The 18,012-nt window shown below is 40.5% G+C and overlaps 1 protein-coding gene across 1 annotated transcript; it reads right to left on the reverse strand.

Moving 5' to 3' along the window:
- Window positions 1–522: 522 nt before the first annotated feature.
- On the reverse strand, window positions 523–17,142 carry tbata (thymus, brain and testes associated). Its single transcript, XM_088324239.1, has 8 exons — window positions 16,986–17,142; window positions 13,744–13,899; window positions 13,593–13,681; window positions 9,242–9,391; window positions 8,986–9,067; window positions 7,150–7,267; window positions 7,038–7,078; window positions 523–745 (listed from the first exon to the last, which is right to left on the reverse strand). Exons 1-8 carry the CDS (start codon window positions 17,140–17,142, stop codon window positions 660–662), a joined length of 879 nt encoding a protein of 292 aa, XP_088180365.1. The 3' UTR covers window positions 523–659.
- Between the last annotated feature and the right edge of the window lie 870 nt (window positions 17,143–18,012).

Consider the following 18,012-nt stretch of genomic DNA (forward strand, 5'->3'; position numbering starts at 1 on the left):
CCGCCCCCCCTAATTTGAATAACATTTTGTTGTGACAAAATACATGACAGAATATACAACAAAGAACAGTACACACCAAAATATGGTACATGACAAAATAAATGAGGAACTACTTGACAATACACAACAAAGTACACTTCAAAACAAATGACAAAGTACACACAAATAACACTGAAAAAATTAATTAAAAGATACACAACAAAATTAATGAAAAAGTACACGCAGAAATACACAACAAAATCAATTACAAAAAACAAGACTAAATGAATAAAAAATATACAAGAAAATACACTACAAATTAAATGACAAAATACACAACAAATGAAATTACAAAATACACGACAAAATATACTGGAAATATTGAATGACAAAAGGTATACATTTACGAATACATTTACTCGATTACTTGATTCATTGATGTTTTCAGTATTTGTATGGTATATATTTGTTTATATTTATGTAATCATACATTTATTTCTACATATAACAGGAAAGGTAATAATGTTGTGCTTACGACAAGTATGCAACTACATACAGTAACTGCTGCACCATTTGTGAACTCATAGAATATTTTGAAGCATTTTGATTTCCGCATCCTCCTACTTGAACACGTACTTTTCCATTGGGAAAAAAGAGTGAGGCCACAAATCCTTGCAATATCATTCCGAAAGAGATCTGAGCATATCTTTGGCATTTTCTTGATCCTCTGCGTGGATTTCAAGGACTTCTGCCTCCCCGATGGTTTCTGAAAACATAAATGCTCTATCACATTTCGGCAACAAATCCACACACAGATACAAAACTCATTAAAAGCACAGCAAAAGGTGATAGACCAGGTGTGAGCAAACTATGGCCCAGGGGCCACTTTGCGGCAAGTCAGTCATTTTAATGCGTACCACCAAACTAAAATGTTAAAAGTATTAGGACAATTGATACAATAGTTAATGAAGTACAACAACAACAAAAATTATGTTTTCTTGTGTCAGCTATAGCCCCATTGTCCTTTTGTGTGTGTGCTACAAAGATACTACTGCAGGAATACTACAATATTACTACAACACTAAATTGAGTTTTTTAAAACAGGGACCCAATATATAATTTTGTTTTCTTTCTCATAAAAAAGAAATGTTACAAAAATTTAACACAACAAAACCAAATATCAAATATAGCTTGAAAACAGGCTTTTTTTCCACTTTCCCTTTTCTTTTTTTTATATTTTCCTCTTTTTCTTCTCTTTCTTTTATCTTTTCCAATTTTTCTCTTCTTCCTCTGTCCTCTTTTGTTTTATTTCTCCGTGAAAAGCTAAATGGTAAATGGATTGCATATATATAGCGCTTTGCCAGTTGCTGAGGACCACCAAATTGCTTTACAATACATTTCATACGTTAGTCATTCACACACACACACACACCAATCGTGGAGTGAGCCATGCAAGGCATCTACCTCCATATCAGAGGAATTAGGGGTTCAGTGTCTTGCCGTACGACACTTTGACATTTAACTTGGAGAACCTGGGAACCTGCAGAGGTAGCGCGCTCGTCTTGGGATCAAGAGATCGCAGGTTCGATTCCCGGCTCCTCCGTGTTATATGTCGAAGTGTCCTTGGGCAAGACACTGAATCCGTAATGCCCCCAATAAGCAGGTTGGCGCCTTGCATGGCTGCACGGCCGCTATTGGTGTGTGAGTGTGTGTGAATGGGTAAGTGTGAAGCACATTGTAAAGGGCTTTGGGAAGTCTTCATTGACTTGCAAAGCGCTATTTAAATGCAGACCATTTACCATTTACTCTATAGTCCTGAAACAACTGCTCTACCTCCTGAGCTACTGCATAGTATTGTGTTTTGGTCACTGAGTTTTCATAGTTTAACTTTTTCCTTGGGCTTCTTAGAACTCGTTTTCGGTTGCAAAACACCATACATAGGCAAGTTACTTTTAAAGTAATTAGTTATAGTTACTCACTACTTTTCCCAGAGAGTATCTGAGTTAGTAAAGGAATTATTTTGGAGTAAAAGTAAACAGTTAACAGGTCAAGTCTTTTTTTTTTTTTTAATAAGCTGTATGTCAAAAAATTGGGAATTTTTGAGCAAATACAAAACACTGTGGTGATGTCTTTGCTTTAAGTGTACCTGAAGAGAAGGGAATTCCGACTATTTTTAGAGAACCGGATTTTTCAACTCGGCTCACGAAAAAGAGCCGCCTCTTTCGCGTCCCAAATGGCTTTTCAGGTTTTTTTGTCTGTGCTTTAATTCCTACATTACAGATTATTAAGTAACCTTATACATGGTATGACTTAAAAAGGGGGAGGAAATATGGAAAAAAAGACAAGAAATGGAGGAAAATAAATACAATAACATAACGAAAAAGATAAATAATACAAGAAAAAAGAATGAACTTTATATTTTTGTACAAACACATTGACACAGAAAAAAACGGGATTTCGAAATCTGCAAAAAAAAAGGGAAAAAATCCAAAACACTAATTACCTTTTTACGCTGAACAAATTTAATGTCGTCAACACAGAATCCCCCAAACATTAGAGAAAAAAAAAGGCATTTCGGAGGGAGCCGCCTGTGTCTCTGGGTGGGAGTCGTCTCCCTTCGTTCACCTCCAACAGCAATCGCTTCCAAATAACAGCACTATTTATAACAGAATTATTCCCAACACTGGTTATATCTGACTAACAGTGTTATGTAACAGCGTTATTTTCTTCCAATAACGGGTTAATAACTTTCTACGCCGTTACAACGCCGTATCGTTACTGACTGTCAAAAGTGGTGTGTACTTTGGCTGTTGAACGCCAACGACACACCTGACGCTGTTTTCAGTGGCACGGTTTCCCCCTCTCTTTAGAGTTGTTTACGTCACGTCATGTCTTTTTGGATCATGGCACCATTCAAAATAGCGACTACCATATAGTTAGAGAGCGATATCATATTTACTCATGCGCAGAAAGACAAGGCAAATGCGTGCTGAGTTTTGACCTGTCTCGTGTCGTTCGCGAATGAATCATCTGTATGAGCTAGCTCCCTTAGTTCTCTTCCAAGAGCTGGCTCAGAAACGATTCAATCCCTATCAATCAACAGCTGGTTTCCTCCGAGACGCCTTTTTTCTCCTGTGATTGGTCAATATGCATTTTTGCGGATTTTGTGTTGTTGAGCATAAAAAAGGTAGCATTTTTTGTGTTCTGTCTTTTTTGTAGAGTTGTGTATATTTTAATTATATTTCCTGTTTTTCAGTGTTAATGGGTTTATATGAAAATGTAAAAAATTAATATTTTCTCAGGCGGCACGGCGACTGGCTCGTGAGGGCGCAGCTTCCCTGTGCGAAGTTTGCATGTTCTCCTCGTGCTTGCAAGAGTTTTACTCCGGGCACTCCGGTTTCCTCCCACATTTCAATAAACATGCATATCAGGTTAATTTGTCGGTCCAAAATTGTTCCTGAATGTGAATCAGCAGGTGAGTTGTCTGTCTCTGTGTGCCCTGCGACTGTCTGGCAACCAGTTCAGGGTGTCCCCTGCCCACTGCCTGAGTAAAGCTGAGCGACCCTACTGTGGATAAGCAGCGCCAAAAGTGGATGGATGGTTTATTATTTTTTTCTTCTTTTTGTTATTGTATTTTTTATTTTGTTTCTCTTTTGTCCACGTTTTTATCTCTTTTAAAATATATTTTCCCCTTTTTTTTAATTCATTGCGTAAAAAATGTTACATAATATTTTGGTAATGTATGGATCGTATTGAAAATATGATATAGGTTTATGTAATTGTAAATGTGACTGTGCCTCACCCGACACGAACCTCGCTGCACTTCACTGGATGCAAGTAAATGTGTCTTGACACTGGATGAAAGAAACAGCAAAACACGAGTGCACCACTCAGTGAAAATATGATCGAAGTTGCAATCATTTGTGGTGTTATCTCTCTTCTTGAGAGCAAAAAGCAAAAAAAAAAATCACGACAGCAAGCAAAAAGATTTTGGTTGAGTGCCATGTGAAAACTTTTCCCATGACAAGGCACCAGAGCAGGAGTCTCAAATTCAAGGAAACTTCTGATTCAACATCTTCTACTGTTCTCAAATATATATTTTCAAATTGGTAAACCAAATAAGATCTAAAGAGAAAAAAAAATGCTAGAATTGTTATTGGGGCGGCCGTAGCTCAGGAGGTAGAGACGAGCGTCTTGGGATCAAGACATCTTAGTTCGAATCCCGGCTCCTCCGTGTTACATGTCGAAGTGTCCTTGGACAAGACACTAAACGCCTAACGCCCCCAATAAGCAGGTTAGCGCCTTACATTGGGAAATGTGAAGCACACTGTAAAGCGCTTTGAGAAGACTTGACTTGAAAAGCGCTATATATAAATGCAGATCATTTCATTTATAAAAATCAATTCATCAGTAATGAAATGAACCCATAATTTGTGAAAGCTGCACATAAATAAAGGAACAGTATGTATTATTTGACCAGTGAATATCGCTGTGTTGTGTCTTGCAAATAAAATGTTTCGCTAAAAAGCAAAAGGAGAAATACAAACTATGTGGACTCAAAGCGACCAAAAAGCAAAATTGTTCCTCTCATTTACTTGCCCAGCCTTTTTGCAACTAAAAGAAAAAGGAAAAAGAATAAAATGATAAGAAAAAAGGGGAAAGGGGATAAAGGAAATAAGAGAAAAAAAGAAAAAGCTGGGAAAAGGAAAACAAGGAAAAAGGAATAAAGGTGAAATGAAAAAAGACGAAAAAGAAAACAAAAATGGATAAAAAATAAGAGGGAAAAAAAGAAAGAGAGAAGGCAGGGGAGAACAAGGGGGTACAAAAAATGATAAAAGAAAAGGACAAAAAAAGAAAAAGGGAATGGCAGGAAAAAAAAATTATAAAGGTGGAAAAAAGAAAGGGAAAGGAAGGTATCTTTAAAGGTGACATTGAAGAAGCATTGAAGGAGACCTTGAGGAACCTTGAAAGGAGACCTCGTGGAAGTTTTAAAGGAGGACTTGAGGAAGGTTTGAAGGAGATCTTAAGAAAGTTCTAAAGGAGACTTTGAGAAAGCTTTGAAGGGGACCTTAAGAAAGCTGTAAAGGAAACTGAGGAAGCTTTCAATGAGAATGTGAGGAAGCTTTAAAGGGGACCTGGAGGAAGCTTTAAAGGAGAACCTTAAGAAATCTTTAAATAAGCCCTTGAGGAAGGCTTGAAGTAGACATTAAGAAAGCTTTAGAGGAGACCAAGAAGGAAGCTTTGAATGAGACATAGCAGAAGCTTAAAAGAGACCTCAAGGAAGCTTTGAAGGACACCTGAGAAAGCTTTGAAGGCCTTGAGGGAGCTTTGAAGGGGACCTTGAAGAAGGTTAGGAGATCTTGGGGAAGTTATAAAGGAAACTTTGAGAAAGCTTTGAAGGAGACCTTAAGAAAGCTTTAAAGGAAACTGTGAGGAAGCTTTAAAGGAAACATGAGGAAGCCTTAAAAGGGTCATTGAGGAAGTTTTAAAGGGGTCCTTGAGGAAGCTTTAAAGGAGAACCTGGAGGAATCTTTAAATAAGACCTTGAGGAAGGTTTAAAGGAGACATTAAGATCGCCTTGGAGGAGACCACGAGGAAGCTTTGAATGAGACATAGCAGAAGCTTAAAAAAGACCTCAAGGAAGCTTTAAAAGAGACCCTGAGGAAGCCTCAAAGGAGAACATTGAGGAAGCTTTAAATGAGACCTTGAGGAAGGTATAAAGGAGACATTAAGAAATGTTTACAGGAGACAGAAGATCTTGAGGAAGCGTTAAATGAGACATAGCAGAAGCTTTAAAGGGGACATTGAAGAAGAGTTAAAGGAGACCTTGAGGAACCTTAAAAAGAGACGTTGAGGGAGCTTTGAAGAATATCCTTGAGGAAAGGTTAAAGTACGTCTTGAGGAAGTTATAAAGTAGACTTTGAGAAAGTTTTTGAAGAGAACCTTAAGAAAGCTTTAAAGGAAACTGTGAGGAAGGTTTAAAGGAGAATACGAGGTAGCTTTCAAGGAGAACCTTAAGGAATATTTAAATGAGACATAGAAGCTTTAAAGGGGACGTTGAAGAAGCATGTAAGGAGACCTTGTGGAAACTTGAAAAGAGAAGTTGAGGAAGCTTTAAAGAAGGTCCTTGAGGAAGGTTTGAAGGAGATATTGAAGAAGTTCTAAAAGAGGACTTAAGAAAGCTTTATAGGAGACCTTGAGGTAGCTTTAAATGAGAACCTTAAGGAAGCTTTAAAGGAAACCATCAGGAAGCTTTGAAGGAGACATTAAGAAAGGTTTAGAGGAGACCGGAGACCTCGAGGAAGCTTTTATTGAGACAAAGCAGAAGCTTTAAAGGGGACCTTGAAGAAGCGTTGAAGAGGACCTTGAGGAAGCTTTAAAGGTGACCTTGAGGAAGCTTAAAAGGAGACCTCGAGGAAGCTTTAAAAGGAGGCCTTGAGGAAAGTTTAAAGGAGACATTAAGAAAAGTTTAGAGGATACAGGAGTCCTCGAGGGGCAGCACGGCGGCGCAGTGGTTAGCGCTTGTGCGGCACAGTTCATGTCATGGGAACCTGTCGTGGGTTCAAATCCAGCTCCGGACTTACTGTGCGGAGTTTGTATGTTCTCCCCATGCTTGCGTGGGTTTTCTCCGGGCACTCCGGTTTCCTCCCACATTCCAAAAACATGCATTTCAGGTCAATTGGCCGGTCCAAATTGTCCCTAGGTGTGAATGAGCGAATGAGTTGTCTGTCCCCGTGTGCCCTGCGATTGGCTGGCAACCAGTTGAGGGTGTCCCCTGCCCACTGCCCGGAGATGGCTGGGATGGGCTCCAGCCCCCCGCGACCCTAATGAGGATAAGCGGTACGGCTAATGAGATGAGATGAGATGAGGAGTCCTCGATAATGCTTTACATGAGACATAGCCGAAGCTTTGAAGGGGACCTTGAGGAAGCTTGGGAGACCTCGAGGAAGCTTTCATGGTGACCTTGTGTAAGCGTTACAGGAGACCTTGGGGAAACCTTTAGGAAAATCACGAGGAAGCTTTATAGGAGAGCCTGAAGATCCTCTTTAGGTGCTTACCTGGCCTGGTGCTTCCAGATGTTACATTGGCCCTGCATGACCTGAGATAGCACACAAACAATAAATAAAAACTTGAAGGTCAATGACTTAAAGGTCACAGTCGGTCCCTCGCCTAGTCGTCCGGGGTGGGCATGAAAACGAGGGCCTGGACCCTAGGAAACGTTCCGGGTCTGGTGGCCGACGGCCCGATAAGTCTACCTTTTGGATCATGGCCATCACCAGTTCTTTCTCTGTGGGGTAAAACAGCAAAATACACTAGATTCAATAAAATGAGATAAACACGTTTGAGAAAATGTCATCCTAATCCTAATAAAAAGCCTTAAAAAGTATGTAATAAATGTATTCTTTGTTTTATATTGGACACCATGCTAAGGAGATTACATAGGATGCCTGATTGTTATTTCGAATATCATTGCACACTTTTTTTTCATTGTTTCAACTATTATGAACTATGAACTATTGTCTCTATTTGCCATTTATGTGAATATTCTTTGATTTCCACATTCCTGAGTGAGGATCTGGTTTTGTAAGCTTAAAGATTTATTTAAAAGAAAGGTAACAGGAGAGGGCTTTTAGAACAGGTTGGAATTTCTTATCTGAGGTTTGGGCTCTCTCCCCTGGTGTCCTTGCAAGTTCAAAATATCCTCTCCTTATTATGAGTGTCTACTGAATTATAAACTTATCATTATGGTAAAAAACAACAAGAATTTCAGGTGGTTTTTTTGGGGGGGGGGTTGCAATTATTACAAAAATTAAATTGACAACAGAATAAAGTAATTGGGCAGCACGGCGGCGCAGTGGTTAGCGCGTGTGCGGCACAGTTCTAAGGTCTTGGGAACCTCCTGTGTGGGTTCAAATCCAGCTACCGGACTGCCTGTGTGGAGTTTGTATGTTCTCCCCGTGCTTGCGTGGGTTTCCTCCGGGCACTCCGGTTTCCTCCCACATTCCATAGACATGCAATTCAAGTGGATTGGCCGGTCCAAATTGTCCCTAGGTGTGAATGAGCGAGCAAGTTGTCTGTCCCTGTGTGCCCTGCAATTGGCTGGCAACCAGTTGAGGGTGTCCCCTGCCCACTGCCCGATGATTGCTCGGATGGGCTCCAGCACCCTCGCGACCCTACTGAGGATAAGCGGTGCAGCTAATGAGATGAGATGAGATAAATTAATTGCAAAGTAATCACTTGGTTAAAAGTCTCCTTACAGACATTTTTGATACGTTGGTAAAGTATCCATCCATACATACATTATCTGCCCATCCCATCCATCTCCAGGCAGGGGGAGGGGACACCCTGAACTGGTTGCAAGCAAAGGTTTTGCAAAGCTAGCACATAGTTTCAGTGTCCTCGCAATAAAATGTTATTTTGCTGGCAAAGTGCCCTTGTGTTTATGGAAAGCTTTGTTGAGATATTGGATTCATCAAAAATATATTAAAAAAAAGCACTTATGTGAAAGTTCTGCTCGAAATGCACCTTTTCACAAAAACCCGTTTTTCTCAGAAGGCTTTTTGGGAAACGAGTACTTTTGATAAACTGTTTAGCTCTTGTTTGCTACTCAATGGTAAAAGCTAGAAGCATCCTTTTTACTAATTAAAGATAAGAGTTGAAGCTTTCTTCTGTTATATCCTATGCATATATACATACAGGGCTAAATTTTCTGTAGGCCTTCAAAAATGAGTCAAAATGGCAAAAATTGGCTGGCACCAGCTCTTCACATTTAAGGGAAACTGGCACTGAAAAAGGTCATGTGACTCAAATAAAGACAATGGCTTTTCTGTAGATTGTCCAGAGTTCATTAGCACCCAAACAGCCAGCTAAAGTTTGCCCTACATGGATTACAAGATTCAAGTTCCATCTAAAGCTGGTCTTTCCAGCCCTCATGTATAATTTTTGACGTCTATATTGTGCGGGCGCACGGTTGCCATGGCATCACGTTGAGAGAGGCTCCGTCACCTCTGGGGCCGGCCATCAGTAGCCAGCGCTGGACCGCCTGCAGAGAATCTGTCTGCAGGATCTGACAAAGCAGCTCCAGCACCTGCGGACACAGGCCAGTCAAATGTCAAACCTCATCTCCCTAATCACGGCACCACTCGTTTTTACCGCCGGCTTCATTAGAATTTCACCACCTTCTGTCCAATTCATTACTGATAGGATATTGTTTCATATTCAGCAGGAAATGAAAGAAACGAGGTCCAAAGTTTTCCAGTACCAAAAGTTCTTGGTCATGGAACAGTCTGTGGTGGTCCGGACGCTGGGAATGAGGTCGGCGGGGCAGAACCCCGACAGTCTTCGGGACCAGACGCCCAGTACGGGCTGAGTACTGCGTCTGCCGTTCGGACGGGTTGAACGCTGGCCGGGCCTGCGAAAGAGTCAAGGACTACTCTATGTCTGAATTTTTACAAACACACCAAAATCAGGGTTTGGTCAGTAATATGCGGTTACTGTTCTTGTCTGGTGAGGCACAGTCCAATTTACAAATACATCATACTCATAATTTGATTGGAAGAGCAAAAAGCGATATATAAACCGTAGCATAAAAATAAACGTAACTTATAAATGAATTTTTTGCTCTGCTCCTCTAGAGATGCGTAATCATTCGTAATGAAAATAAGTCCATGCAATGATAGTAAAAATACTAATACTATCATTAATACTATCATTAATTCTATTGTTTGAGGGAGAAGTGTACGCCATCAGAATTCTTAGTCTCACTATCGACCTCTACCACTAGGCAAGAGAACTGCGTGTCTCACTCTGGATCTGCAGACACTCAGCTTAGTAAAATGATACATACTTGTATTGATAATTTCCATAATGTAATGTGAAAAATTCTTGATTTAAAAAAAAAAAAGCTATGAAAAAGTTATAAAGTTTAACAAGAAAAATTAACACTGAATAAACATAACCGTTCAGAATATCTTAATTTTTAATTTTCATGCACAGCCTCCCCTGTGTCTCCTAATTGCACAGATTCATTGCGTCATAGACATCTCAAACATCTATTAAGTATCTGCATAATATCCCAACATGTTTTACTTTTTGGGGGTTTTAAACATTGACCAACATATAGTGTAATCAATATTCAAAAATAATTCAAACGTTTGTATAGGGACCTAAAATCAACTTATTTTAGACTGAATTTGAGCAAAGCTCTTGACCAGTACGTGTGCAAGGTTTCAACATAGGTTACGTACCTGTCAATCTCCACGGCTCCATGCCCGTAAAAACTGCCGTATTTTCCCGAACAAAATACAAAATAATCGTACACCATATTCTTATTTTTTTTCTGAATGATGCATGATGGGAAATCCCCAGGTGGCAGACGCATGCGATTGACAAATTTGCGTTTTTCCGTACAGATTTCCTTGTACGTCGTACTCATCTTAAAATGCATAAAAAACGTTCTTTGTACGGCAAAACCGTACAGGTTGACAGGTATGGGTTTATGTTGACCATTTCCGTACCGTAAGTGAGCGTGTTTGACTTGCTTTTATGAATACAAACGTTTGCCCCCTGTGGTTGAAAGCACTTGACCAGTAAGTGTGCAAGGTAGATGGAGTTGGAGATGGTGGCTGCTGTGTCTCCTGACTTTGCTGCAGTCACTGCTGATGAGCTCTCCAGTGCGTGTAAGGAATGTCCAGTGCTACAGAAGGTGCGACACCACATGCAGAAGGGATGGCCTCGTACTGCAAAAGGCCTTGACCCCCTCATCGTGCCATACTTCCGTGTGCAAAATGAGCTTGCCCTGCAGAACAGTGTCATTGTGCGTGGCACTCATCGTGTTGTGATACCACAACAGCTACAGGAAAAAATGATCCAAATTGCTCATGCTACACACCAAGGGATCGTCCGCACAAAACAAAGACTGAGAGACTTGTACTGGTGGCCTGGAATGGATTCTCACGTTGAACTCGCCATCAAATCATGCACCACCTGCTTGCAGCATGACAAAACCGCAACAACACATACTGCCCCATTACAGCCTGTGCCTACCCCAACTGCTGCCTGGGAAAAGGTTGCTGTGGACATTGTTGGTCCTATTCACTCTGCGCCTACTGATTGCCGCTTCGCCATCACCCTCATTGACTATTACAGCCGATGGCCTGAGATTGCCTTCTGCTCAAATGTTACTTCTGCCTCTGTTATGACTTTTCTTTCCATTGTGTTTAGCAGAGAAGGTAATCCACAGGAAATTGTTACTGACAATGGCCCTCAGTTCGTGTCGACCGAGTTTGAAGCATTCCTTAGTGACAGGAACATCACACACCATCGCAGCTCTGTGTACTACCCACAGGCCAACGGTGAAATTGAGCGTTTCAACAGAGTCTTCAAGGACTGTCTACAAACAGCCAACTTCACTGAGTTTTTACAGACTTACAGAGCTACACCACATGCCGTGACTTCAGTATCCCCCGCTGAACTGTTGCATGGTAGACCACTGAATACAAAGCTTCACATCACAGGTCTTCACTCCATGCGTCCGACTGCTGACAAAGGCAAAATGCTACAAAACATACAAAACAAACAATGGAAGTCCAAACGATACACCGACAAACGTCGCGGTGCAAAATCACCCAGCTTCCAGATTGGCTCTGCGGTTCGCATCCGCAAACCTGGAATCATTGCCAAAAGACACTCAAAGTTCACCAAGCCACTGACAGTGGTAGCCCAAAAGGGTCCAGCCACTTATCTGCTGTCTGATGGAAAGGTATCGAATGCTTTCCACCTTGCCCATTCTTCCACCTGTGCTGCTGCTTCAGCGCCACAGCTTGCTGATGCTGATGCTTGCCTCCTGCCAAGCAACCAAGGTGCTGAGCCACCTGAACCTGAAACTGTGCCCTCACCACATCCCTCTTCGAGTGCTCCGAGAATACGACATGCTCCTGCATGGCTTCAAGATTACGTGACTTAAAAAAAAAAAGATACAGAAAAGATGTGGTGATGTTTAAAAAACAAAAAGACATGATGAATGTTCATTGTTTAAAAAAATTGTCATGTTTGTTTATGATGTGATCCTCATACAGTCTGCTTACGTTTACAAGGTTTACACACTTTTGCTTACAGATATTGACAGTATAGTTCCTTGCAATATAGCTTACCGTTGATAAATATTTACCTCTAATCTGGTAATGAATATTGAAATGTATGTTTTCTATAAGCTCATACTTACCGAAGAGTTATTGCGTATTTTAGAGTGATGCTACTGTTTGTGTCCTATTCTAACAAAAAGGGAATATGTGGTGTCGTGTAATACACTCCCCTTCCTGCGGTGTCGCTGTATACTAATGTGCAGCCTTGTACTTGTGCTTGAAACTACCGAGGAAGAAGTTAAGTAAACACTCTATGAACGTACCGTCCGTGCCTGTCTCTGAATCCGACTACAACCCTACTACATACACAACAGTTTTGACATAGGTTTATTAGACTATTTAAGTACCTTAAGTGAGCGTGTTTTATTTATGTTTATGAAGATCAACAATCGAACAGTTTGAAAATTTTGGACTAGCAGTTGTGTTGGGTTTCAACATGTGTTACATTGATGTCTGACCAGCGTGTTTGGACGCTTTTGACCAGTACGATTGGAAGGTTTTACATAGGTTTGTGTGACCCTATCAGAACTGTGTGTGTGCTTCACCTATGTTTTTAAAGGCAAACGTTTCACCAGTGCATTTAAAAGAGGTTGACCAGTAGTTGTGAAAGGTTTTGACATAGGTTTGGTTGATGTTTATCAAATGTGTTTAAAAACATTAGACCACTATGTGTGTTAGTTTTTGACATCGGTTCATGTTGACCATTTCAGTACTGGTAGTGTGCGTGTTTGACCTGTCTTCATGAAGACAAACGTTTGACCAGCGCATTTGCGAACCTTTGATCAGTATTTGTGTAAGGTTTAAACATAGGTTTGGTTGATGTTTGACAAGAGTGTTTGAATGTCTTTTGACCAATACGCGTGTAATTTTTTGACATAAGTTTATGTTGACCATTTCAGTACTGTAAGTGTGAGTGTTTGACCTATCTTTATGAAGACAAATCTTTAACCAGTGCATTTAAAAGCGCTTGACCAGTAGTTGTGTAAGGTTTCGACATAGGTTTGGTTGATGTTTGACAAGTGTGTTTGAAAGCCATTGACCACTATGTGTGAAAGGTCTTGACAAAGCTTTGTGTTGACCATTTCAGTACTGTAAGTGACTTTGTTTGACTTGCTTTTATATTTACAAACCAGTTTAAGGATTTGAAATGTGTTTCATTAGCGTTCGGCCAGTGTGTTTTGAAACTTATGGCCAGTACGTGTGTAAGATTTTGACATAGGTTTATGTTAACCATTTCAGTACTGTAAGTGAGCACGTTTGACCTATGTTTATGAAAAAAGCATTTGACCAGAATCTTTTAAAGTGTTTGACCAGTAGTTGTATAAGGTTTGACATGTGTTTCATTTCACTCTCGAGTATCAGAGCATTTTAAGTTTAAGTTGCAATTGTGAGAGCCAATACTGGATTATGAGCCAGACAGAACCCATAGGGTGGACCTCGCATCCCTAAAGACCTGCTTGGTAATGGTACCTCATTGTTGCCTTCTTGCTCCCCAGACAACAAAGTCACATTGGCTGCTAGATCCCTTAGCTCATCTCTCCAAGCCTCTGAAAACGTTGCTGGAAAAAAAGGAAACATTTCATACATTGTTCAAATGCACAATACAAAATTAATTTACTACCTGCTTTGCTGGTATTGTGAGTTTGATGCGGTGAAAAAAGTAAAGCCGGCACGTCGGCTCTCCTCTGGATGTGACTTTTGAGTAGCGGGTGCGGGAATAACGAGGAGCTTACCAGCCAGTCGTCCCTCACCGAACAAACGGGCCTGCCGTTGAGTCCTGAGGGAGGAAATCGTGATTTACGAAGGACCCTTGTTGCCGGGTCACAGGATGATGCATTCATCTTTCGAGCTTTCATTTCCTTTGCAAGTGGCTACAACACCCAAATCCCTGATAAAAGTCCTGTGTCTAGTACAAGAGGGTCTCAATCTGATTCCTTGGAAAAGTAATGCACCCAAACTCTCTTGGATATGTTAACCTTTTTTAATAAAAAGTAAAGTAATATAAAGACTTTTTTTTTTAATTTGTTAATTAAAATGGCAAATGTTGCCAGTAAATACATATCAGGGCGGCATTAGCTCAGGAGGTAGAGCGCTTGAAGTATCAAAGTGTCCTTGGGCAAGACACTGAATCCCTAATGCCCCCAATGAGCAGGTAGGCGCCTTGCATGGCTGACTCCCTTTTGGTGTGTGACTGTGTGTGTGTGAATGGGTAAAGTGGCATTGTAAAGCACTTTGGGAGCTCTTCATAGACTTGATAAGCGCTATATAAAGGCAGACCATTTAACATTTATCAATAATAAAAATATTTAAAAAACAATTAAATTTATAGAAATATGATACAAATAAAATAAGAGAATGGGACGTATCGGAAAATTTGCTCATTTTTGTTATATCTTGTTTTTCAATTATAATCAGAAAAATCAAGTTAATATTCAGAGTAATATTAAAAAACATTACCTTAATTAAGCAGAACAACGTGATTGACAGAAAGATATAATTGAAATGGTTCTACCTCGATTTTTGACATTACATACAACAATGATAGAACTCCATAACCTTGATTTGCTTGTATAATGCTACTTGATTTATTTCAAAACATCTAAATGACATCTAATTTTTGACTGCACTGTACATGTATCAATGTTTTAAACCCGGCAAAAACCCAAGAAATGTTGCCATTGTTTGTACAACGGAAGAGTTATTTTAAATTTCGGATGAAATCATACAATAGAAAGTATTGGTTTAAAAAAATAAGCATAAATAAGAAGCATGTTTTATAATACTCGTCAAGAAATTTTACATAACTCACAAATCTGCCATCCTGCTGGTAAGACAAAAAACATAAGGTTTTCTTTTTTGTGTGTGTTTTTGTTCTTATTTTCTTTTCTTCATTTCATTTTTCTTTTTCTTCTGTTGTCTTTCTTTTCCAAATGTTTCAATTTTTCTCTGTCACGATTACTGATGGAATTCATCTGTGCCTGCTCTTTTGGCGCCAACCGCCGCGGGTTCTGATTGGCTCCCTGTTACTATTTGAACCCAGTCCTGTCAGTCTCCTGTTGTCAATCCGTCCGCAAGCCTACTCGGCGAGCCTTTTTCGACCCTGACTCCCACCTGTCCCGTTTTCGCTCCCGTCTGTCTCCAGCTACGACCTGTTTTGATCCTGACCACGTCTGCTCTCCCGTCCCGGCTTACGACTTTTTTTTGTCCTCAACTACGTCTACTCTTCCGTTCTGGCTAACGACTCGTTTCTGACCCCGACCACGCCTTGCTCTGCCAGGCCCGGCTAGTGACCCGCTTTTCCGTCCCTGACACCGCCATCGCTTGCTACGGAAGATCTACTTCCGTGTTCGGATCACAATCCGAGTACGAGAGCGACTTGCTTCCCGCGTCTAGCGAACACCGGATCGTGGCTGCAGCCCTTCCTCTATCCTTCAAAAAAACTGGTGAGAAACGTAATGCAATTGGGTCCTGTTTCCGTTCTGGTCCTGACATAAAAGTATTATTAGAAATACTTCGATTACAACTGTTCAGAACAAAAGACAAAAGTGTCATAAAAAAGCTGCGATGTAACAAAAATAAAATACTGTTTAACAAAGTCAACAAGAAAACTAAAATACATTCCACTGCACAATATTTTAGAAATATATATTCGGCTGTGTGTATCGGCTGCGGCTACATCGGCTCGCTACAGTTTTTTACACTTCGGCCATAAAACCCAGTCTTCGACTCAGTTTTGACAACGCACAAAGTAAACTCAAACTGCAGATTAATATACGATCGCAGTTTTTTTTTGCTGGATATGCGATCATCCAGACATCAAGCGCTCTGTGCTACGACCACTCTGGAGTGTTTATTTAGCCACGGACTGCTACGTCAACAAGACCCAGCGGCCTACAAAGCAGCGAAGCAGAGTGGCGAGAGAGCGGTGTGACCGGAGAAGGAAGCGAGGTTGTCGGGCTGGGCTAACCGCTAGGCTAAAGGCTAAACCCTTCAAAACGCCTCTCCCATCCATTTTCCTTTCCAATGTTCGCTCTCTGGACAATAAACTGGACCATTTACAACTGGAAGTAACATCGAACCGCGAGATGACGAACTGCTGCGCTAAAATTCTGACGAAGACATGGTTAATCTTATCTATTCCGGCTGACGCTCAAGGAAACAGTGCGGGTCAGATGTATCGACATTTCGTTATGTGTACACGTGTACACGAATGACAATAAAGTAAATCTGAATCTGAAATAAAGTCTGTTATGCAAATAATTCAAGTCAATTGTTTCTCATTGGCTCTGTTGCCAAAGTGGCAATGGATTGAAAGGTTTTAGTTCAGGAACAGTCACATCTATTACATTTTTGGTTACACCCAGATGCTCTTTGCGGTGTGAAATTTAAGTAAATTTTGTGGTGTTGCCACAGTAGCAGACCAACTTCTCACACAAATGAAACCAGGCGATCTGTAGATGAAAAGAAAACCTCACTGTGCTGCACTTCCTCTTTACCTCTATCATTTATGGTTTCTGATATGGTGGGTATAAGATTTCGCCCTCTTTATGCCTGGCTGGTAGGAAGGGAGAGGCACTAGAAGTGTGCCTGACAGTCACAACTCAGGCATAAAATTAGAGAATACACTTTGAAGGGCTGATTTATCTACATAGAAACGCCACGCTTTTAGCGATTTCATGAAGGGCTGAAGTTTTGATCCCAGGACAATTGTATCAATCCGATCCAAGTACTTGCTTAGTATCAATAATATTAATATGTGAATCTTTATGGCCACTACTACAAAAAATGTTTACTGTAGAAGAATGACATGGTAAAGTTTAAACACACACAGAAATACGCAAATCTCGGCGTTTGCAGGCTCACCTTGAATGTGCCTCACGCGATTGGGGTGCGGGTTGTGCCTGGAGAAGAAGGAGTGGTGGCTTAGAGCCCCAAACCTGGGCGTGCCCCCTGCTACCGGCACCTTGTTCCCTTCGGAAGGGGGCCAATCTGGGGGTGATGAGCGCCACGTGTGGGACATTTTAAAGTAGTTTCTGACCTACATTAGTCATGAGCCGAATTATCTCGAAGTGCAATTTGCAGTGGCGAAATGTAAACCAGGCAAAGAAAAAAAGGTCAAAGCACAGGCAGCCGGCAGGGAAAGGAGACCTGCGCTTTCTAAAGTTGGGACAGTCGCTAAGAAACTGAATCCTTGACAGAACGTATCCTCACAACCGCCTTTGAGACAGGAAACACAAAACATTACACAATGCTCTTGAAAGGCTTTGTGCGAAGCTTCGCTTGGATCGCGGCCCTAAAACTATAGAACAAATTGGCCTTGAGGGAACTCTCAACAATAGAATAGCATTAATCATATCACACTGCACACTAATTTGACATTGTCAAGTTGGATAGTTTCAATACAGCCGTTAATAAAAGACTCCGATTCTCTCAAGTAGAAAATGTGCCATTGTGATGAGTTTGATAAATCGAATTGTTGAGAGAAAAAGAGGTATTGTCAGGACATAAGGATGTGGGAGGAGAACGAGCAAGAAGGCCGAAGGGCGGGAGAAAGAATAGAATTATCCTATAATTTTCACATTTATAGAGTTGAAATAATTGATTTTATTTACACTCATCCCTTGATACATCACGGTTTACTTTTCACGGTTTCGCTACTTCGCAGATTTTCATTGTGGAACAGAAAACTGGGGCCACATACGCCACATATATATATATATATATATATATATATATATATATATATATATATATATATATATATATATATATATATATATATATATATATATATATATATATATATATATATATATATATATATATATATATATGTGTGTGTGTGTGTGTGTGTGTGTGTGTGTGTGTGTGTGTGTGTGTGTGTGTGTGT

Source organism: Urocampus carinirostris, chromosome 19, assembly GCF_059441175.1.
Source record: "Urocampus carinirostris isolate Australia breed hairy pipefish chromosome 19, RoL_Ucar_1.0, whole genome shotgun sequence".
Classification (NCBI taxonomy): domain Eukaryota; kingdom Metazoa; phylum Chordata; class Actinopteri; order Syngnathiformes; family Syngnathidae; genus Urocampus; species Urocampus carinirostris.